The 22,908-nt window shown below is 38.7% G+C and overlaps 1 protein-coding gene across 3 annotated transcripts in view; it reads left to right on the top strand.

Moving 5' to 3' along the window:
- Positions 1-16,213, top strand: part of prkdc (protein kinase, DNA-activated, catalytic subunit) — a 92,446-nt gene extending 76,233 nt beyond the window's left edge. Inside the window, exons 71-86 of one of the 3 annotated variants that reach the window (XM_026327234.2) lie at positions 1,923-2,116; positions 2,376-2,559; positions 2,948-3,108; positions 3,308-3,519; positions 3,595-3,682; positions 3,767-3,910; positions 4,560-4,767; positions 4,893-4,960; positions 5,079-5,299; positions 5,529-5,621; positions 6,217-6,297; positions 6,452-6,523; positions 6,606-6,807; positions 7,422-7,610; positions 9,370-9,509; positions 14,965-16,213. In XM_026327234.2, coding sequence (XP_026183019.1) covers positions 1,923-2,116; positions 2,376-2,559; positions 2,948-3,108; positions 3,308-3,519; positions 3,595-3,682; positions 3,767-3,910; positions 4,560-4,767; positions 4,893-4,960; positions 5,079-5,299; positions 5,529-5,621; positions 6,217-6,297; positions 6,452-6,523; positions 6,606-6,807; positions 7,422-7,610; positions 9,370-9,509; positions 14,965-15,169 — 2,462 coding nt within the window. In that variant the 3' untranslated portion in view covers positions 15,170-16,213. Of the gene's footprint in view, positions 1-1,922; positions 2,117-2,375; positions 2,560-2,947; positions 3,109-3,307; positions 3,520-3,594; positions 3,683-3,766; positions 3,911-4,559; positions 4,768-4,892; positions 4,961-5,078; positions 5,300-5,528; positions 5,622-6,216; positions 6,298-6,451; positions 6,524-6,605; positions 6,808-7,421; positions 7,611-9,369; positions 9,510-14,964 lie in introns of those variants that run through there. The other 2 variants (XM_026327233.2, XM_026327235.1) reach the window with 2 other exon arrangements.
- The last annotated feature ends 6,695 nt before the right edge of the window (positions 16,214-22,908 follow it).

Here is a 22,908-nt window from a genome sequence, read left to right as displayed (position 1 = left end):
GACACATAAAAGCCTGCATAGAGTTTACCAAAAAACACATGAAGGACTCCCAGACTATGAGAAATAAGATTCTCTGGTCTGATGAGACCAAGATTGAACTTTTTGGCATTAATTCTAAGCGGTATGTGTGGAGAAAACCAGGCACTGCTCATCACCTGCCCAATAAAATCCCTACAGTGAAACATGGTGGTGGGAGCATCATGTTGTGGGGGTGTTTTTCAGCTGCAGGGACAGGACGACTGGTTGCAATTGAAGGAAAGATGAATGTGGCCAAGTACAGAGATATCCTGGAAGAAAACCTCTTCCAGAGTGCTCAGGACCTCAGACTGGGCCGAAGGTTCACCTTTCAACAGGACAATGACCCTAAGCACACAGCTAAAATAACAAAGGAGTGGCTTCGGAACAACTGTGTGACCGTTCTTGACTGGCCCAGCCAGAGCCCTGACCTAAACCCAATTGAGCATCTCTGGAGAGACCCGAAAATGGCTGTCCACCAACGTTCACCATCCAACCTGACAGAACTGGAGAGGATCTGCAAGGAAGAATGGCAGAGGATCCCCAAATCCAGGTGTGAAAAACTTGTTGCATCATTCCCAAGAAGACTCATGGCTGTACTAGCTCAAAAGGGTGCTTCTACTCAATACTGAGCACAGGGTCTGAATACTTATGACCATGTGATATTTCAGTTTTTCTTTTTTAATAAATTTGCAAAAATTTCTACATTTCTGTTTTTTCTGTTAAGATGGGGTGCTGAGTGTACATTAATGAGAAATAAAATGAACTTTTTTGATTTTGGCAAATGGCTGCAATGACACAAAGAGTGAAAAATTTAAAGGGGTCTGAATACTTTCCGTACCCACTGTACATCCTATTTAGGTTCATAGTGTGTCATGATAAAATTAATGTCACATAAATACATGTATAGAAACAGGATGTTTCTATAGATGCCAGTTGAAACAGGATTCACATCTGATCTGGAACCATCGATGAAAAGAAATTTGACTGCGACCCATAAAATATGACCTAAATCAATCTAGGACAGTCCCAGAAACCCCAACAACAGGTTCCAAATGACTAATTAAAGCATGTGGTCAACAGTGTCGAAGGCTGAACTGTGATCAAGTAAGATTGATGAATTGATGTGAATCGAGAGAGATAAGAAGGTAACAATAAGTCATTGACAACTTTAACCAAGGCTGTTTCAGTACTATGCAACTTCCTGAACTCAGATTGAAAGGGCTCAAATAGATTATTGACCATTAAATGATTATGTAATTGAGATGAAACACCTTCTAAAATTTGTATTCAAGTGTTTGTGCATATATGGGCATATTAAATGGAGAAACACCTCCAAAATACCAAATATGGATGTGGCAGTTGCGCTGTGTAAGTGATAATTGTTTGAATGATGTGGTGTGTGAGTTCGTATAAACTCTCTACTGTGCAAGCATGGATGTTTGTAAGGAATAAGGTTGTGCACATTAAAATACAGTGTAATGACAGTCTCTCCTCTAACAACATAAAGTACTCTAGGGCCTGAAATCACTAGGGGAACAAACAGAAATGTCTTCAGCCAAACTGGTTATTTCCACAGTGATTTGTCCAATGATAAAGAAACTAGCAGATGAATTATAGATGGTTCACGTTATGGCTGTACTAGCAGAGATTTGCATACATATATTTGATAATTTCTAAAATTAACAAAATTATGTTATATTATTTAACAAGGACCTTTATTTAGGAATTGCACCTTGTAGTCACTTCTATACAGATCACCTTAATTGCAACTAAAATGTTTTTTTCTAATTTCATTTGTGTGCAAACAAACACATTACTTGGATTGTTCTAATTATCACACATAAGTGCAGTAGCATTTGACATGCCTGTTGATGTGTTTCATGTCAACTATTTCTTCTTTGCAGAGGACATTGAGGCTGACTGTCAGAGTGCCACAGCTAAACTTTTCAGGCACCAAAAGATACTGGAGGGTATGTCTTTCCACATCCTGGCAACAGCTGTAAATCAGAGCCCCTCAATCCTGGGAACTATTGAACCTGAGAAAGCAGAGAGAATTATAAGGCTTTCTAAAAAAGCTTGGCCTAATGAAAACTCAAAGGTATTCAATTCTTATTTTCATTTAAAACTACTTAAAAATGCAATGTACTTTGTGCAGGTGGTATTTTTCACCTTTTTTTTTTTAAATTGGTTATCCAAATATGGTGTGGTGTAATTTGTAGGAATTAAACTGTGAACTGAATTATAAAAGGATGTGCTTTTGCAACTGCTAGCCAAACTTAGCTTATATTTAGAAGTGCAAAAAAGTGTATTGATCAGAGATCAGGGTATTTGGCTGCTAAAAGCTATTTATCCTGCAGGTTGTGGAAGTGGGATTGCAGGTCCAAGCATTGAAGTTGTTGTGTGATGCTACCAGAAAGGCTGATGAAGAGCTACAGTCTTATACTCAGGACTGTGTGGAGACCAGCAGCATTGTAGATTCCTACATGGCTTTGGCAAACTTCTGTGACAAAGTACTACGAAAGGAGGAGCAGGGTGAAAACAGTGAGTGATAATACTAATAACTAATTGTATGCTTTTTGGGGAAATTATGTTACTGTTATTCAACAAGAATACATTTAGCAACAGGCTGCCCTTTAGGTTCCAGCGCATACTGTACATGTCCTACATGAAAAGATGAATGCTACCTTTAGAGCACTTATAGCTATTTATAAATATTTACCACATCTGGGTTTTTAGGGTTTTTCTTTGGTACTGCCTTAGTGAAGTGGGGTTTAGTTCAAAAAGTAGAAAAGTAGACTATTCTCCTATTGGATGTCTTCATTAAAGAAATGACAATAAATAAGCAATAAATAGTTACACAGTAAAAAATGGCTAACTCGATATAAACAGTATAATGGTGTATTCTTTCTCCACATTTTTTTATTTACAGAAAATCAATTTCCGGATCTTGTGACAGTGCCTGTTCATGTAGTACAGGGCACACTGAAAGCACTGAAGCTGAACTCGGAGGAAGCTTACCTAAAGTTCCCACGTCTACTGCAGATCATTGAGCTGTACCCTGCTGAGTCACAAGACCACATGATGAAAGAGGTTTGTGTGTGGAGACCTGGGACCTAAATAAAACCTCTCCCTAGTTATTTGAATATGCCTACTGTCCGACATTCTTTTTGGGCTTATTCGTCGCTGCTGTCACGAGCAACCTCATTTGGATTTATTTAAATATTCTGTAATGTGCGTGCGTGCTTGTTTGTTTTAACTGGTGAGAATACTATATGCTTTCTGTGTTTAGTTGATGTCAGTTCCTTGCTGGATGCTGATTGGCTGGATCAGTCAAATGGTTGCCCTGTTGGACAAGCCAGAAGCCGTGACAGTGCAACCCTGCATTGAGCAGATAGCAGAATGCTACCCCCAGGCACTGATATATGCTTTCATGACCAGCAGCGAGAATTTCCAGTTTGAGGACTCGGCTATAGGACACCAACAGCATGAATTTGTCAAAAGGTGAATATTTTAGAATAGAAACAAATCACATTATTTGATAAAAAATTTGTATTTTATAAATTTCTGTTTCAATAGGCTCAGGAGCATAATGGATAGAGCAGGACCTGTGAAGAACTTTGTGAATGCGCTGCATCAGCTTACAAATCCTGATATGATTTTTAAGGTAATAAGGTCAGCCAGGAATTAATCAAGCTGCCACCTTACCGTTTATTGGCTGGTCACTGATTATCTGATTTTATTTACACAGGATTGGTGGGAATCTGTGAAAAATGAACTAGAAAAAACAAGCTTTGACAAGAAGCAGATGGCCATGATGTATGACAGCATGCACAATATTCTTGGGGATCACAACACAGATGGTCATGGAAGGTTTCACAAGAAGTTTATCCATGTTTGTAGTTTTTATTGACCTTTCAACCTCCAAAAAATATATATAATATGTACAAAAATGTACTTTAGTAGTAGTAAGGGGTAGTAAGGGGCTATGAAAATAGTCAGGTGTATATGTTAGCTTGCTGACTATAATGTTCTAGCTGCTTTTACAGATTGATGCTGCAGAATGTTGTGCACTGCAGTAGAATGCATACTTGATGATTAACATTATACACACTGGGTAACTATCATAAAAGCTGGCTTCACCTAGGGTGCAAGCTGAAAATGTTGAGTCTCAGTGTATGCACCATCAACTGATCTAGCTCGCCACACTAAAATAGTTAGTAATAAAGAATAAAATGAGTAGTAACTTAAATTAAGTTTTCATTTATTTCATCAACTGATATATGTTTTTCTTCCCCTTCTTCCCCTTTTCAATTAGCCAACGTTTCATTCATTTTACACTACACAATTATTTAACTAAATTACTATTTATTGGTCAGAAGTCTGATAACCTTTACATGGTTTACATTTACTGGATATACATTTTGTTCAGGGACAATTTTTCTGACATGCAACAAAAACTTTAGCAGTATATGTGTAGGTCATAAGCATCAAAATGTATAGTAGTATGGTATACTACAGATATTTTTTCCTTGATTTAACAGAAATTTGCCAAAGAAGTGGAGAAACTGCTAGGACCTAAAGGCATCAAGCTATTTGAGAAGAGGAAAGACAAGAACTTTGTGCGAAGGGTGGATGACCTGGTAGCATCCATGCGTGGATTTCAGCCTGAACCTGGGAACCTGAAGGAATACTCGACCTGGCTGAGTGGATTTAAAGCCGACTTATTCAGCAATGAGCTGGAGATCCCAGGTCAACTTAAAAACTCATTTTAACACTTCTGGACACTTTTTAAACAATCTGGAATGATAGTAATTAGAATTCTACAACTGTTGTAAATACTTTGCTTATGTCAAAATGTTTTCATCATATTCTAGGGCAATATGATGGCCGATCTAAACCTTTGCCAGAATACCATGCAAAAATAACTGGCTTTGATGAAAGGGTATGTTTATTATGGTTCACTGTAAAATACGATAGTTTAAAGCCTAACTGAATCCTATGTCTGGCATATAACCATTTCTGATTTGGCCAGTATATTGGTGTGACTTTATATCCTGCAGGTAAAGGTGATGTCCTCTCTTCGTCGCCCCAAACGTCTGATCATCCGTGGGGATGATGAACGGGACCACCCCTTTCTTGTGAAGGGTGGGGAGGATCTTCGCCAAGACCAGCGCATTGAGCAGCTTTTTGCTGTCATGAACATTTTGCTGAGTCATGACACTTCCTGCACATACAGAAGCTTACAGCTCCACACCTATCAAGTCATTCCCTTAACCACAAGGTTAGTAGAGGGCTTAGTAAAGCAAAATCAAACTTATTTCCGTCAGCCACTTGATAAGCGATTGTTTCACAATAAAACGCAACATGGTTTCCAGAATACTAAATAAATTTTATATTAATTGTATTATTTTTTTAAATATTTATTTGGGAGTGACAATGGCACCACTATTTGAGACTGATTTGTGTTATTATAAGATATAACCAATTTAATAAAGTCTCTGATTTTACAGAATTGGTATTATTGAATGGCTGGCGAATACCTGTACTCTGAAAGAGTTCCTGCATGGCACAATGACTGTTGAGGAAAAGAAAAGTGCAGGGAGGTAAAGTATATACATTTCACTTTATTAAGCTGGATGTCATCCTACTGCCTACTGATGCTGTGATTTGCTGTGCAGTTAAAAGAGAGATACTTTTATCAGTTATTATAAATTTGAAATCTTTTTGAATCAATTTGAAAAAATAAAATATTGAAACTTGTCAATGTATCAACAACAATCAGACAGTGCTCTACAAATTAGTGGTATTTCAGAGAGACATCTTCAGCTCAGCTGGAATAGACTAATACACTCCACATTTGCTCTGTTGTAGTAAAATGAGGTCATCTCTTGTGTAGATTTTTCTCCCGACAGTAATATCCACATAGGTCGTTAAGCAAATGGAATAGTAGTTCTCAAAAATATATTAAAAAAACAGTGAAAATTTCAAGAGCTACAAGATTTTGCTGCCATCTACTCAGGCACAAATACTAGAGTACTGCACATAAGATAAGATTTAATACCTGAATGGAATTTGGTGACATTTATGTATTATATTTACAGGAAGAAACATTTCACTAAGGTGATTTTTTTTTTTTCAATGGCTATGCAGTTTCATTGTTTATTGTTTTAGTAAATTATGTTATTTCTTCTTTTGAAGGTGTGCTGAAGACTACAATAAATGGCTCTCGGCTTTTGCTCCAAATTCAAACATACGCAATATATATGGTCTGGCTTACAAGTAAGTCTCCTGAATGTAGGTTTTTGTCAGAAAACAAGAAATACAGCAATTATAGTATTATGCTAGTAATTACTACATTAGTAACAAAATAACATTAGTCACGAGTATGAACGCTGCATTGTTTAATACTTTATACGTATTTGTTCTTTAACAGGAACGGGAAACGGGCAGAAACAGTCAACAACTTTATGAAAGTGTCGCAACATGTGCCCAGTTATCTTCTGAAGTAAATAAGAAATTTCTGTATGAAGAAATGCTTATGTAAATTAACCCTTGCTCTAAGAGTTTCTGTCCTTTTGAATTTGTAGGAGAGCTTTTCTGAAAATGTGCAGTACTCCTGAGGCCTTTCTTTACTTGCGATCTCACTTCATCTGCTCTCATGCTTTGCTGTGTGTGAGCCACTGGATCCTAGGTATTGGAGACCGCCATCTCTCCAACTTCATGGTCAACATGGAAACAGGAGGCATGATCGGCATCGACTTTGGTCATGCATTTGGTTCAGCCACACAGGTTATTCAGTCAAAGCATTGGATTTTAAAGGAGTGTTGAAGTATTTGGCTAAAGTGGATATGGTCTAAAGTGGTGGAATGATCAATTTAATGACATCACTATTCACAGAGATATAGTTAACAACTACTGTTAATGACATATTTCACACAATCCATCATTACTATGTTACTAGTTCAGAGTGAAGTTATATACTGTATTTTCCAGGCTACTGGTTGCACTAGAATATTAGATTATAGCTAAAACGGCCCCGTTGAACAGAAAATAACATATAAGTTGCTATGTGTATAAATTGCATTTCTAATTATACTAATTATTGTGAAAATTAGCTTTTGAAGAATGTAGGCTAAGCATAACCACAAGCAAAATTCATTCATATTCACATACAAGTCACTTCGCTATATAATTTGCACAACAAGCCAGAGATCTAAAAAAACACAACTTAAAGGCTGGAAAATTTGATACTGATGGGGTTCAACACATGTAATAGTTTGGCTGTGAAACTTTTAGGTGGGGTTGTGTGTAGCTGTATAAATATGAAACAGGGTACTGTGGGAAATGTGTATTTCTTTTATTAATACATTTCTGTGTGAAGTCTATCAAATATTTCTTCACAGTTCCTCCCTGTGCCTGAGCTCATGCCTTTCCGGCTTACCAGACAGTTTGTGTATCTAATGGAACCCTTGAAGGAGTCCGGCTTGATCCAAAGCATCATGATTCACAGCCTGAGAGCCTACAGGGCTGAACCAGACCTCCTGCTTAACACTATGGATGTATTTGTGAAGGAGCCCTCGCTGGACTGGAAGGTAAGCAACAAAAACACACATGCTAACACAATTCGATTAACATGGCATATCATTGCATTCTTGGTCAAAGGGTGTCAAACAAGTGAACTGTAGACAAAGAAGACATTTGGCCAAAATCTCTAGGGTAGGGTGATCATCAAATCACATCAGAGTTGATCTAGAGGTTGAGTCATGGTGACTGGACTTCTAGTTTTAGGCCGAAACATGTCGCTACTCTTCTGAATAGCTTCATCAGTTTAAGAGAAAGCTGGTATGGAAACTCAAAATTTTTCCTTCAGGTTGGTTTCACTCCACCCTAGTCTAAATAAGCTCTTTAGATGAGCTAAGTAAATCGGGTGAGAGCTGTTAGACCCACACTCCTGAGTTGGTTTCACTTCACACCTGGCCTGAATAGGCTAGCTGGTGAGGGTCATTAGGCTCTAATGGTAGACTAGTGACCCCTCTGATTCACACTGGGTGCAGTGTGTGTCCTCCCTGGAACACATTTGAAGCAATATCCTTAATTTCCTGGGAACAGCTGAAAGGGCAGCCTGGTAGATTGAAGACAGGTTATATCTGAGCCCTCCACCCCTGTTAAGGGAGGGTTTTTCCACTTGAACATGTATAGCTTCTTTGACACTCATTTGTCCTCAAATGTTTCCTTTAAATCCAGGTGCACAGCTGACTGTGGTCCTAAGGAGCTGCTCCCTGTGCTGGGCCATCGTCAGCAAAAACAGGACACTCATATACAAATTTTAGATTATTAGATAAAACACCAAGATTTTTAACTGGCTATTTGCCAGGAAAACAGAGCAACACAGTATATAAATCAACCAAAACAAAATAAAATGCTTTCTGATTTAAAGTCATTTAAAGACTAAGAGTAGGATAGAATGCGCAATCCACAACTACAGCATGAAGCAATGAGGCTTTGTCAGGATGTCTGCTCAGATACAGTTCTTAAAGACAGCCAGCATATGTCACTCTTCTGACTGTGTCAAATGCTTCGAAGCAGTGTGTGGTTCAGTGGTTCATACAGCTTTGATTTCACACTCATTACACACAATTAGAACATTAACAACACACAGATGCTGTAAGTATGAGACTTCAGGGTCACACACAGCAAAGTGCCTTTTTTCTTCTTGTAAAGAAACTCATAAAGTCATCACTGCTGAGAGCTAAGGGAACACTGGGCACTGTGCACTGTGACCTTTTTGTCAGCCTGGATACAGTGCTGAAAAGAAACCTGGGATTGTTTTTATTTTCCTCTATTAGTGATGAATAGTATGCAATTCTGGCTTTACGGAGAGCTTTTTTATATGTTAATATACTGTTTTTCCAGACTAGAAAAAAATTCTTCTAAATTTGTGATTTCTCTAAATTTTTGCAGCCTATGTGATGCCTGCTTAAAGGTGCAGATCTGTGAATTGTACCACAAAACGACCAAGTAATTTAATTTCAAGAATACCAGTCTGTCCATTTAGAAAGCACAAGTGATAGCGAATTAGTTTCATCTTCAAATGCACTACATTTGCAATAGCAAAGCAAAAGCAAGACAACCCACAAAAAGGGAATCATTTTGCATGTGGTGGCCACAGACACTGGCACATCCATACTTGTAATCTCAAGAAGGTTTGCTGTGTCTTCCAACACAGTCTCAGGAGCATGGAGTAGATACCTGAAGAACAGTTGAATAAATTTACATTGCAGTTTGTAATTTGTTGTATGTTGTAAAGGGTAAATTTTAGTATTGAAATTCTGATTCTTATTACTATTACAGAACTTTGAACTGAAACAACTGAAGAAAGGAGGCACACAGATGGAAGACATAAACACCAAGGAAATCAATTGGTATCCTTTACAGAAGGTGAACTTTGCAAGAAGAAAACTAGAGGGAGCAAATCCAGCTATTATCACCAGGTATGCTGTCCTAATTACTTTGGGATTGATGAAACTGAGGATAGCATACACTGCAAATATACAAATATGGATGCAGAAGTTTGGGAACTGTAGCACATCAGTTGCTTGTTCGAAAAACAGACTTGACACAGACATAAGGAAACTCTTAAGGTAACAGGGGTCTTTTTATCACTCAATCAATCAACCTTTATTTATATAGCACCTAACAAGAACCTAAGTTGACCAAAGTGCATTACAGAAATAAAAACAACTAACTAAAAAAAAGAATGGATATATACAATAAAAAAGAAATATAAAATACACCCAAAAAAAATGAAAAATGGTAGCGTGATGCTCACTGCTGTGTTCTAAAACCAGACTAGAATTTTTCAAAACTGATTACTTTTCAAAAATGAATGCAGCTAGAAAAACTATTAAATGTTCAATTTTGATACCATAGGTCAGAACAAGATCAAGGGTGTGATTAAAACAGTGTGTGGGTTTATTAACATTTTGAGTGAAACCAATTGAATCTAATATAGAATTAAATGCAGTGCTGAGACTGTTATTTTCAGCATCTACATGAATGTTAAAATCTACCACTATAAGCATGAAAACAACTTTTTTCAAAACCTTTGATAGGAACAGTAGTTGGTATACTGGTCTAAAATTTGACAGAAGTGCAGGATCAAGATTAGATATCTTGAGAAGAGGCTTGACCACAGCATGCTTGAAAACATCTGGGACAGACCCTGAGCTGAGGTAGTTGTTAATGAATGAGAGGAGACATGGCCCCACTGTGCTAAAAACCTGTTTAAGCACTGTGGATTGAATAACGTCCAGAGGGCATTTGGCTGGGGACAGCCACTGGACCACCTCAGAGAGGAGAGGTAGGGACACTGGCAAATACCTGCCGTCTGGGGTAGCCGGTCGGAGCCACTTGTAGCTACACTCCAGAGAGCGATGGAGATCAAAGATCCCACATTCCGTGGGTACTCCATTTAAGGAAGAGCCAGGATTATTAACACAAGATGCCAAGAAAGCCTCAAAATTGATGAGGACTCCTCCTCTCTTTCCTCTCTGGTGCCTCTTGTTGTGAGGCAATAGACAGTCAGGACGCCGCATATAGGCCGGTACAGACGCTACGAAAAGTGGTGGTGACTTTGAATGCCTACTGTTAGCACAATCAGGCAAGTTGTTCACAGAATCTTGTATTTATAACAGGCAATCATACGACAGCCGTTGTATGACACATCGTAAATGACAAGCAACATAAGCACAATTATCAATAGCAAACTGAACAAAGAAGGACGGCAGACAATACACAGCAGTGCTATCTTTTCACTTTTCACTGCACTGAAACACAGACTGGGGGAGGAAATATTTTGATTTACAGACCCCAACTTTACCTTGGTGTTGCAAAGGGAACAAGGGCTGTTTCTCTCAGGGAAGGCATTTCAGGATTAACATTAGGACTCCCAAACACTTAATTACAGTTCAGATAGTTCATTTCACCATTTCACTAAGAGTGAACTCAACAAACTTGCTGTGTTTAGAGCAAAAACTTGAATTTCAAATTGATGTTTTTCATCTGAAACAAAGGAACTATCTGTAACTTTCATACGCTTAATTCCTTCTTCAAATGTTTATTTCCAGAATACCTAGTATAATTCAGCTATTTTGTCCATCTCTACCCTTTTCCACCCAGGAGGTTTCATGACTGCTTTGGAGCCAGTGCCTAATTTTGAAGAGTTTTTTTGCATTTTTAAAGAGTTTCTTTGCATTTTGACTGTCAACTGGCTTAGGGCCAGGAAAACTGGTTCTAACTTGGCACCACCTACATTAGGAGTTGGGTTGGGATTATCCAGTATTCACACAATAAAAAAATTATATTTTCAAAGAAAAAGTAATATTTACATTAGCTGCTTTGTCTGCGTGGTATTTGTGTTCCATGTGATGTGACAGAAAGACAAGAGGAGAGTGGGGAGAGATAGAAGAATTTGAAAATATAGATAAAATGGAGTATGTTGCTGTGACATTATTTTGCTGTGATTAGGGTTTTTTCATAAACTGGTTTGCTGAAGCCGTTTTATTACAGTTATTTTTGTTTTCCTTTTGGACATGCTTCATGTGAAGCAAAGTTTCTTTTGATGGAGGGAAGGAGATTAACCTACTGTCCTGTGGCAGTGTAGTTACTACTGATGCTGTGCTCACTGTTTGGTCAGCCAGCATGTCACATGGTCTCAGGTATAACAATGGAGAAATGGAGGTCTATTCTAATGAAGTTGTTCTGCCAGTATTTTAGTTCAGAAGATGCAGACACAGCAGAGCTCAATGGGACGTATACAGTAATTACGTGGCTCTTTGGTAGCTCTCCAGCCCATGGAAAAGCAAACTTGGTCGCAAGTTGAACCAGCTCTGGATCTAGCACCATCTCCTCCTCCTCTTCTTCTAGTCACCATCACCCACCTTGTTATTTTGTTTTATGACATGTGGGTTCCCAATCAGGAAGTATTTTTTTCTGTTTGTAAGCCACATCGGAATCAGCTACAGACAAGCTACAAGAAGAAGCCTACTATCCAGGAAGTAGCAACAAAAAGAATAACAAAGAAACAGGTCTAATAGTGCCCCTGGTCTAGGTATAATATACAATAACTTAGTTTTGTTTAGGTGCAAAATAGTTGTTAGTAGTGGTTGACCTTGATGCAGCTTAGACACAGCATGCCAAGAAGTTGAAAACCTCTGCTTCACTTAGAACAAACAAAGTTCGAAGCCAAACACCCAGGATTTCAACCAGATTGATAATTCGTCTACTTTGAATTATCAATCTGGTTGAAATTTCTGTGCATCAGATTCACTTGATGCAATCTGTCAACACAGACAAAAAGACACTCAGAACTAGTTGAAAACACAGTCACTCTCAAGTAAGCAACAATTGGGCCATTATTAGATGTCGGTTGTGTGTATTTCTTGCCTTCAAAAATTTAAAAACTCTTTATGTGATCACCAAGGTTGAGAGGCTGCCATTTTGGCTCCCTGTTCCCCTTTGTTCTTATCATGTTGGATTTGGAAGTCCAGTGGGCTTCAAAGTTTGTCGTAACACAACTATGGGGTTCTGTAATATGTCCAAACCATGTCAGTCAAAACAAGACTGAAATGCCAGGAAACTTCAGATAAAACTCTTGCCTTAGTGCACAGAATGGTTGAGCAAAACTTCATATCCCTACAGAATATCTGCTGAAAGTGTTGGCTGACACAAGAGAGTATACAAGTATACGGCCAGGACAGGTTTATTTGTTCGACCAAGACTACAGGCTACCTGCAGTCTTTATAACCACTGAGCCACTGAGTTACACAACATATATACAGGTGAATGTATATTGGTCAGCAATCTAATTAGTAAGTTACCTGTGCTTTCTGCTTCCTGGATTTCCCTGCTGAAATACTAAATAATGTCATGTTTAACACATCAGATGTCTTTGAGTCCTCACAGGTAGGCTGCCACGATGTCTGTGGTAGAACAAAACGTGGGGTAATGTATATATGAAAATTTCTCTCACATTCATATACCTTCCAAATGATTCAAAATCCAAATTTACAGCTCATAAAGTACTTAATCCTCCACAGAAAGCCCCAGAGGGGGGATGTTCAAAATGGGTCTTAGGAACTCAAATGTATGTATGCACTACACAGGGGAAACCTCTGACATCTACATACATGCTATGTGACTATCTACACCTATCCAAATATTTTGGCACAGGGTATGTGAGGACCTATAATCTTGGTTAAGACACCTGATCTATGATTCAACTTCACTTTGCTTATTAGGTGATACAAGCGACGTTGCAGTGATGCAAACACACTTTATGTGTTCTTTAAAGTGCTAGGCATCACAAATAAAAAACTATTAAAACCTACTCCTGGATCATATTGGCTTGGAGAGAATGTCTGCTTCATCAAAAGATCAATTTGTTGTATTATAATTATTCTGGACCCCAGTAATCAATTCCACTGCATAGTGGGGGTAGATGGTTGCAGCCTTGCTGCTCTGAGTTCTGTGCAAGTAGTGTTGTAGTTATGATGGCCCTGGGGCACTCAGTTGCCTCCAGGGGGGTGGGAGGCTGTGGCAGCTGCACCGGGTTGGCTGTGTGTGGACTCTGTGGGTTGGGGTTTGGGCGCTGCAGGTATTTGTGTTATGCTATTGGGGGTGGGCTAGATGACCTCACTTCCTGGGATTGGCTGGGCTTTGGTCTTGGTTTGGGTAGCTAGTGAGTGTGAGAGGGAATACTTACTGATTATTTAGGCTCTCGAATGAGTTATAACTGAGGGGATGGGGATTGATTCATTTAGACTGACATTCTTCCTGCTGCAGACAGGTTTCAGTAAGACAGTGGATGTGTATAACTATGTCAAGAATGTATCAGTTGAATTAACAGGAATCTTTTACTATTATTATTATTAACAATATTGTATTGCACTGTTATCACTGACAATAGTAACGTTTCACATTGTATTGCTATCACAGTATAAGCATTATTATTGTCTATATTGTATATGCATCACTGCAGTTGTTGCTCTTTTTCTCTTCTCTATCTACTCTCTCTCTCTCTCTCTCTCTCTCTCTCTCTCTCTCTGTCCCTTCTATTCCTCCACCTCCTGATTTGTCTTGTAGCTAACCTCAGCAAAATAAACATGATTTATTCAACAAAAGGAGTTGGTTCAACACCTCTTGGGAAAGCAACTCTGTTGGCTCAACTATTGGCATCCAGATCCTTAATACTGTATGGCAAGCAGCTGGACAGAACTGGTTAAAAAAAAATAGAGAATGGCCATCAGGTCCCTGGACTTGAATGTCCTTAAAAATCTATGGATAGATTAAAAAAATACTGTAAAAGTAAATCTAAATTGTTTCAAAACATGGAGAGATGTACAGGAAGAGTAAAAATCCCAAATCAGAACTAGTAAGAATTTGAAACTCAGTCCCTAGTTAGGTTTTTGCAACAAACACGACACAACAATAGAACAATACACACAGTGGCAGTACGAAGAATAAAACTATAAATCAGCCGATAAAATATAAATACAGCAGCAGGTCAGTGATGTTCACATCTCTGTCCTCAGCAAAAAGTCTTTCAGTTCATGTCTAAAAGGGACCCAGTTTAAATATCCTATCAATTTGCAAGCTCTGACATTTGCTAATAAGGGGTACCTAGGTACTAACTTAGTTAGATGCCCAGACTTTACACATCAAAATTACAGTTTATTATTATTTTCGCTTATTTTTGTTTTTAAAGTGCCTGAAATGTAACAATGCATAAACATTAAAAAACTTTTTTTTTTTTTTTATGTCAGTCTAGGTAGAGAAATTGCCCCATTGGTTTCTATCTAAAATACTACAACTGGTTTTCAACAGGTCATTTACTGATTTTACTTTTGTTTTTGTTTTTTTTTTTTTGTTTGTTTGTTTTTTTGTCAGCGAGGAGCTGAAGCTGGGCTTTGAGAAGGACTCTGCCTTCAAAGGGATGCTGTCTGTGGTTTTGGGGACTAAGGAGCACAACACTCGTGCTAGGCTTCCAGCTACAGGTTTGTCAGTGAAGAAGCAAGTAGACTGTCTCCTTGACCAAGCTATGGACCCCAATGTGCTTGGTAGAGCTTGGGTGGGCTGGGAACCATGGATATAATTCTGTTCTTTGTGAAATATTTCTAGTTATTTTCACTAACTGGTACTGGCATATTTGAGTCATACAGATATACAGTTAGCACTATGTACGTAATGTCAGGAGATGTGTACAAGAAATTTGTGTAGTGATCCTAAAAAAAATCTTGTAATCTCAAACAATTCTTTTTTATCAGTGAAAAGTTTGTGTGGCAAGATTATATTATACCAAACGCCAACAACTGAAAATGAAGAAATCCAAATTTAGAACAGAATGGAATATGGTGATTGTATTACTTTAAGATAAATTGCTTTTAATCATCCAGTATGGGCATAAAAAGCATCATTTTGCCACTTAGTGCATGTGTACTCAATTTGAAGCAAACAGAATCATTATGTTGTTAATGATTGATGTCTTATAATAAAGTTTTAAACAGCAGAAAGCAGCTCCATAGTGATAAATTTACACTGTAAAAATGTTGAAATATCAATGGAAAGAAGCCACACTGTATTGTAATTTAAATGCTCTGTACCTTGGTGTTCCTTAACCTGTCCACACTCACGTGCATGTGCAAGTCAGTGACATATGTCCATCTTATTCAATCAATCCTTCATTTATTTAAGCATCAGATTTAGAAATGTGCAGCACGGTGATGTAGTCCCTGCTAGCTGTTGCACGATAGCTTCGGAGAAGCCTCAACATCAACCTTGGCTGATGGTTCAACTGAGACATACAACTAACTGAAGCCCAGTGTTCATGACCAGCCAATTCAAATTGGTTTTTCCCACTAAGTGACACAACGCTGAAAAACTGACTCAGGAGTAGTGACCATAGTCAAATGTATTCCTGAGCCATAGTGTGTAAATCCTGTTTGAAGCCACTGGCTAAAGATATACATAAAGAACAAATAGAACAGCTTTTTTTATTTATTTAATGTTTAGTAGATAGGGACCAGTATGTTTCATGAGCTCATGTCACACACAGCAGCATTTATAATCAAAGCTAATTCTCAATGTCTGTCCCTAGTTAGGTTTTTGCAACAAACATGACACAACAAAATAACAATACACACAGTGGCAGTATGAAGAATAAAACTATAAATCAGCCGATAAAACATAAATACAGCAGCAGGTCAGTGATGTTCACATCTCTGTCCTCAGCAAAAAGTCTTTCAGTTCATGTCTAAAAGGGATCCAGTTTAAATCTCCTTCCAGTTCTGAAGGTAAAGTGTTCCATGCTTTGGTGCCTTGTGCAGAGTTTTGCAGTTTGGTTGTGATAGGCTAAGAGTAAGATAAAGTGTTGGCAAGATCTGACATCTGCTAATAACAGGATTACATAGTTACAGATTATTTAGGCTCTCAAATGAGTTATAACTGAGGGGATGGGGATTGATTCATTTAGACTGACATTCTTCCTGCTTCAGACAGGTTTCAGTACGACGAGTGGATGTGTATAAATATGTCAACAGTGTATCGGTTGAATTAACAGGAATCTTTCAACAGACAAGTGACATGGATTCAGCTGTCTAATTTATCAACAGTGAATCTCTTTTGATAAACTTGATTGACAACTAAATGTTAGCATATTTGTGTCACGTAAGTAGCAAAAGACTCTGGACCCAAACGTGCAGACACAGATACACAAAGTCTTTATTTATATTTAATTCTAAATCAGGAGAATTTCTGGTCATTGATGTGGATGGAGAAGTGAACAGCATTTGTTGGGAGCACAAAGAGAGCAGAAGTGGGTAGCAGAAATCCAGGAAGGCATGGGGAGACCTGGTAAGCAGCGAAGTGTTCAAAGAAACTCCAGAGGGAAGCTTAAGGAGACCGCAGAGAATGGTGGAATGGTTTGTGTCAAATGAAACACAGTTTACTACAGGTGGCAACAATTTCCTCACTATAAATGCTGGACATAGTATGTTAATGAAGAGACATCACATTTCATGTTGGTTTCTCACAGTATTAATTCAATTTCAATTCAATTCAATTTTTATTTGTATAGCGCCAAATCACAATACAAATCATCTCAAGGCACTTTACAAAAACTAAAACTAAAAACCCAACAATTCCCTTATGAGCAAGCACTTGGCGACAGTGGAGAGGAAAAAACTCCCTTTAACGGAAGAAAAAAAAACCTCCAGCAGAACCGGGCTCAGTTTGGGCGGCCATCTGCCTCGACCAGTTGGGGTGAGTGGATAGAGCAGAGAGAAAAGAACAGCAACAATAAACAACAAATAGACACTGCAAGTTGGTGGGGCCAGTAACTGCACATCAGCGATAAACAGCTCCAGGACCAGGGACACCTGCAGAAGGTACAGAGAGAGAGAGAGAGAGAGGGAGGGAGAGAGCACAAACTAGGGTAGAGAGAGAGCACAAGGTTAGTAACATTCAATGGTGGAATATACATGAGGTGGGAGAGAAGGGGGGGGGTTAGGGTAGGGGAGCTCAGTGCACCGATGGTCCTCGGGCAGTCTAGGCCTATAGCAGCATAACTAACTAAGGGATGGTTCAGGGTTGCCTGAAGCCAGCCCTAACTATATGCTTTGTCAAAGAGGAAGGTTTTAAGTCTAGCCTTAAAAGTACAGAGAGTGTCTGCCTCCTGAACCCAGTCTGAGAGCTGGTTCCACAGGAGAGGAGATGGTTGCTAAAGGCTCTGCCTCCCATTCTGCTTTTGAGAACTCTGGGAACCACAAGTAGGCCTGCACTCTGAGAGCGAAGTGGTCTATTGGGATAATATGGTACTATGAGGTCTTTAAGGTATGAAGGAGCTTGATTATGAAGGGATTTGTATGTGAGAAGAAGGATTTTAAATTCTATTCTATATTTTACAGGGAGCCAATGAAGAGAAACCAATATAGGAGAAATATGATCTCTCTTGCTAGTTCCTGTCAGGACTCTGGCTGCGGCATTCTGGATTAATTGGAGGCTTTTTATTAAGATATTAGGACATCCAGATAGTAATGAGTTACAGTAATCTAGCCTTGAGGAAACAAACGCATGGACTAGTTTTTCTGCATCATTTTGAGACAGGATGTTCCAAATTTTGGAAATGTTGCGCAGGTGAAAGAATGCAGTTCTAGAAATTTGTTTTATGTGTGAGTTAAAGGACATGTCCTGGTCAAAAATAACTCCAAGGTTTTTTACAGTAGTGCTGGAGGCCAGGGCTATGCCATCTAGAGTAGCTATAATTTTAGAAAAGTTATTTCTGAGATTTTTAGGCCCAAATATAATGACTTCTGTTTTCTCCGAGTTTAAAAGTAAAAAGTTACTGGTCATCCAAGCCTTTATGTCAGTTAGACAGGCTTGAAGTCTGGTTAACTGGTTTGTGTCAACAGGTTTAATAGATAGATATAACTGAGTGTCATCCGCATAGCAGTGGTAATTAATAGAGTGCTTCCTAATGATATATCCTAAAGGAAGCATGTACAGGGTGAACAGAATCGGTCCTAGCACAGAACCTTGTGGAACTCCATAACTAACTTTTGTTCGTGTGGAAGGTTCATCATGGACATGAACAAACTGGAATCTGTCCGATAAATAGGATTGGAACCACTTTAACGCTGTTCCTCTGATACCAATCACATGCTCCAGTCTCTGTAATAAGATGTTGTGGTCAATGGTGTCGAATGCTGCACTAAGGTCTAGGAGGACAAGTATCGAAACAAGTCCATTATCTGAGGCTAAGAGAAGATCGTTGGTAACTTTCAACAGTGCTGTTTCTGTACTATGATGTGCTCTAAATCCTGATTGGAAATCTTCAAATAGTTCATTCCTGTGTAAGTGGTCTGATAGCTGCTTAGCAACAGCTTTTTCTAGGATTTTAGAAATAAATGGCAGGTTGGATATTGGTCTATAATCAGCCAAGACACCTGGATCAAGACTAGGCTTTTTGAGTAAAGGTTTGATTACTGCAGTCTTAAAGGCCTGTGGTACGTAGCCTGATACTAGAGATAAATTTACCAAGTCCAATAAAGATGAGTTCATTAATGGCAGGGTGCCTTTAAGCAGTCTAGTCGGGATGGGGTCCAAGAGACACGTTGATGATTTCGATGAAGCAACTACTGATGTAAATTCAGAGAGATCTATAGGAGAGAAGCAGTCTAAACATAACTGAGGTCCTACAGATGATTCAAGAGCTACTGTAGTAAAAGATTCATTTATTGCAGGTATAGGAAGCATCTGCTGAATTTTATCTCTAATAGTTGTGATTTTATTTGTAAAGAAACTCATAAATTCATCACTGCTGAGAGCTAAGGGAACACTGGGCTCAACGGAGCTGTGACTTTTTGTCAGCCTGGCTACAGTGCTGAAAAGAAACCTGGGATTGTTCTTATTTTCCTCTATTAGTGATGAATAGTATGCAGTTCTGGCTTTACGGAGAGCTTTTTTATATTTATATTTATATTTATATTTCCTCTAAGTTTGTGGAACGGCACTTCCTTTCCAGCCTTCGTGATGCCTGCTTTAAGGTACGAATGTGTAAATTATACCATGGGGCTAGTCTTTTCTGATTCACTAACTTCTTTTTCAGAGGGGCTACAGAATCAAGCATTTCACGCAGTGAGGTTACAGCGCTGTCAACAACATGATCAATTTGGTAGGGAGTGGGATTGAAGCAACTGCCCTCCACTATGTTTATACTTGGCATAGATGTAAATAAAGATGGAATCATTTTCTTAAATTTATGTAGCCCTTCTCATTACTGCTCAGATAAATGAGCGGACCAAAGTGGGTTCGTACTAAACTATAGCAATATGGCGTACACACAAATGTATGTATATTGAAGTGAGTGGAGTCTGACAAGATGTATAATTCCAATCAATAAAGGAAAATATTTATTAAATGCCGAATATACGCCATAGAGTGCGAACGGGCACTTACATTACACTCTCTTTAACGGAAGTATCCAATTACATGGACCCAACAGTAAGATATCCACTTCCACTATGCTAACTGTACACTGACAACTGATATAGACAAAAAAAACAATAAGTGTATTATTACCAGCTTGCAATTTACTGATTTTTGTTTCACTAATACCACTTACCAAATACCACCCCTCCGTTAACGGCCACTCCTCTAAACCGTGGCTACAATATGCACATGCTCAAACACAATCAATTTATATAACAACATATCCCCTTGCCTCATTAAGGAACAGGACTTAACAGTTGGAGTTAAGATTCTTTACAACACTTCTCTGTTAACACGGTATCACACGGTAACTGTGGGTTTACAGATTGACCTGCTCCCTCTCTGTGAACGAAAGGCTTAGCTTACCTGTTGGCTACAAACCATCATATATAAAGACACCGATGCACAAAAAAGAAATAAAACTTAAAGCCGGCTATATAAAAAAAAACAAACGTTGCAGGCCTGGTAGCAGTTCTCTTTAAGAGTCTTTTCCCATTCGGTAGTCAGTCATTACTCACGATACCGATAACTTGCAAACTGTAAGCAGCCGTTGCTGTTTCAGCCACATCTAAGATGTCGTCCTGTACACACGAGCCTCCCTCGTAGCCCAGAGGAACCACTGACTTTACCCAGGTCGCCAGTGGTGCTATCTGGGTGCGTTGATCCCTCGTCGGCTGCTTGGTGGAACCACAGACGTGTCTGGTAGTCTGAGACACCAACCACGCAACATTCAACAGTCTAGGTTTTCTTTATATCAGCATCAACGAATGCAACGCCACTGCACACGTCGCTTTAATCTAGCTAGCTTGCACCTTCACACCAGCTAGCTTCACCCACACTCCAGCAGTGCTAAGCCTATAGTTGAGGCACTGCACTCTATCAATCCCACAGCATAGAGAAAAGCTCCGCGTTTCTCAAGACAATCTTTAAATAACAACACTGACGTTTTCGTAGTGTTATGCAGAATTATATCTAAACTCTGTTTTACATATCACTCCCCAGCAGCTCACGCCGAACTCCCCCGTTCTCCCTCTCTTCTCCCTCCCTTTCACTTTTTTTCTTCTTTTCAACTCCCGCGATAACTTCACAAACTCTCATACATTTTCCCATTGTCCTTTTATGTACAATGTAATCTTATTATATTCTATTTAGTATGCTTCTGAAATGTTTTTTTTTTTTTTTTTAATCATGAGCTTAACCATCTGTTTACTTATTGCTGAAAATTAACTGTCATTTTGAAGTGCAATTCAGTGATTCGGAGATTCTCCCGGGTTACATTTATTAACAGCGTTGTCGGATAAACATCTGCTGTAGTGGAATTTTCTTCCAAACGCTGCATGATCCATCATTTTAAATTCAAAAGTTATTAAAGAATGATCTGACAAAACAGGATTTGGGGGAAAAACTATTAGATGTTCAATTTCGATGCCATAGGTCAGAACAAGATCAAGGGTGTGATTGAAACAGTGGGTGGGCTTATTAACATTTTGAATGAAACCAATTGAATCTAATATAGAATTAAATGCAATGCTGAGGCCGTTATTTTCAACATCTACATGAATGTTAAAATCTCCCACTATAATAACTGCATAATAATGCAGTTGTTTAACCAGTAACTCACGTTTACCAGGTCAACAGTTTCTGGGGGGTCACTTCTACTACTCTATCACAGTTACTATACCATTCTCAAAGCTACATTCTTTTACAAGCAGTGGTTTCTTTTACAAGCAGTCTCAGCGGTGAGAAAGCATATAATAACTTTTAATCCTTACAGATCCTTCCTTTCACACCGAAAGGTGTGAAAACAGTAACAAAAGTATCAGTGGCATCACACATGAGGTAGAGATCCCCTTTTACGGGATGAAAATCAATGTAAGTACAGTGCACCTTTATTCAACCAATGTCTCCTCTAAGTCCTCGTCTTCCCATTGTAAATCATATGACTGCAATAGTGGCATTTGCTGTCCTTTAACCTCTTGTTGCTCTTTGGTATAAGCTGTAACAATCAAACAGTTAATCAAGGTTCTCAAACAGGGGATACAGCAACACCCACAAAGGACTATAACAGCCAGGAAACATGCAATAGAGACAAGAAGAGACATGAACAAATTTTATACTTGCTAAAACGGGAATCAAACCATGAACCTCATGGTTCTCCGTCATCCATTATAACATGAATTCATGTATCCATGCGCATCTAAAACTTCATAAATAGGAATACCAGTTGAGAATGAATAACTCACTCCCTCTTCCTGTTTGGTAAGCGTGAAGGACTGACGAACTAAACGAAACTGAATGTTAACACCATCGCCTACAGGCTTTCAGGACAACCAGTCATCAACCTGCATGTGTGTGTGAGAGATCATGATGAAAATTCACACTCAAAGCAATACTGAGTTGCTAATCTTAGCATGGATATTATACCTTGATGGTGGCCAGCTAACATTAGCTAGCTGTCAGCTGTTTTGCTAATGAGGGAACACTAATGAACAACAAGATAAATGTTTATCTTTTCCACAGATAAATGTGAATGTGAAGTGTGGGAATGATTACTTCTATTATATTACAGCTTAAGGTACAAGGTAGTATTAGATTGCATTTATCATATTATGGATTAAACTGTTAAGGCATTATTACAGTATAATCATGAAGCATTCTAGTATGTGTGAAACAGTAGTAGTTTAGACATGAACTTGTTTTTCAATAATTGCAAGGTTTCCCACAGGACGAGAAATAAATTAGACATAACATCAGATAGGATGTGCCTGGTGCTTTTGTTGTTGAACTCTGTCTTACAGGGCAGCTTGACCTCTGCCAGGAGGCATAGCAACAGGGGATATCTCGGGA

This window comes from Mastacembelus armatus, chromosome 23, assembly GCF_900324485.2.
Source record: "Mastacembelus armatus chromosome 23, fMasArm1.2, whole genome shotgun sequence".
NCBI classification, from domain to species: domain Eukaryota; kingdom Metazoa; phylum Chordata; class Actinopteri; order Synbranchiformes; family Mastacembelidae; genus Mastacembelus; species Mastacembelus armatus.
This window is presented reverse-complemented; position numbering and strand designations above follow the sequence as displayed.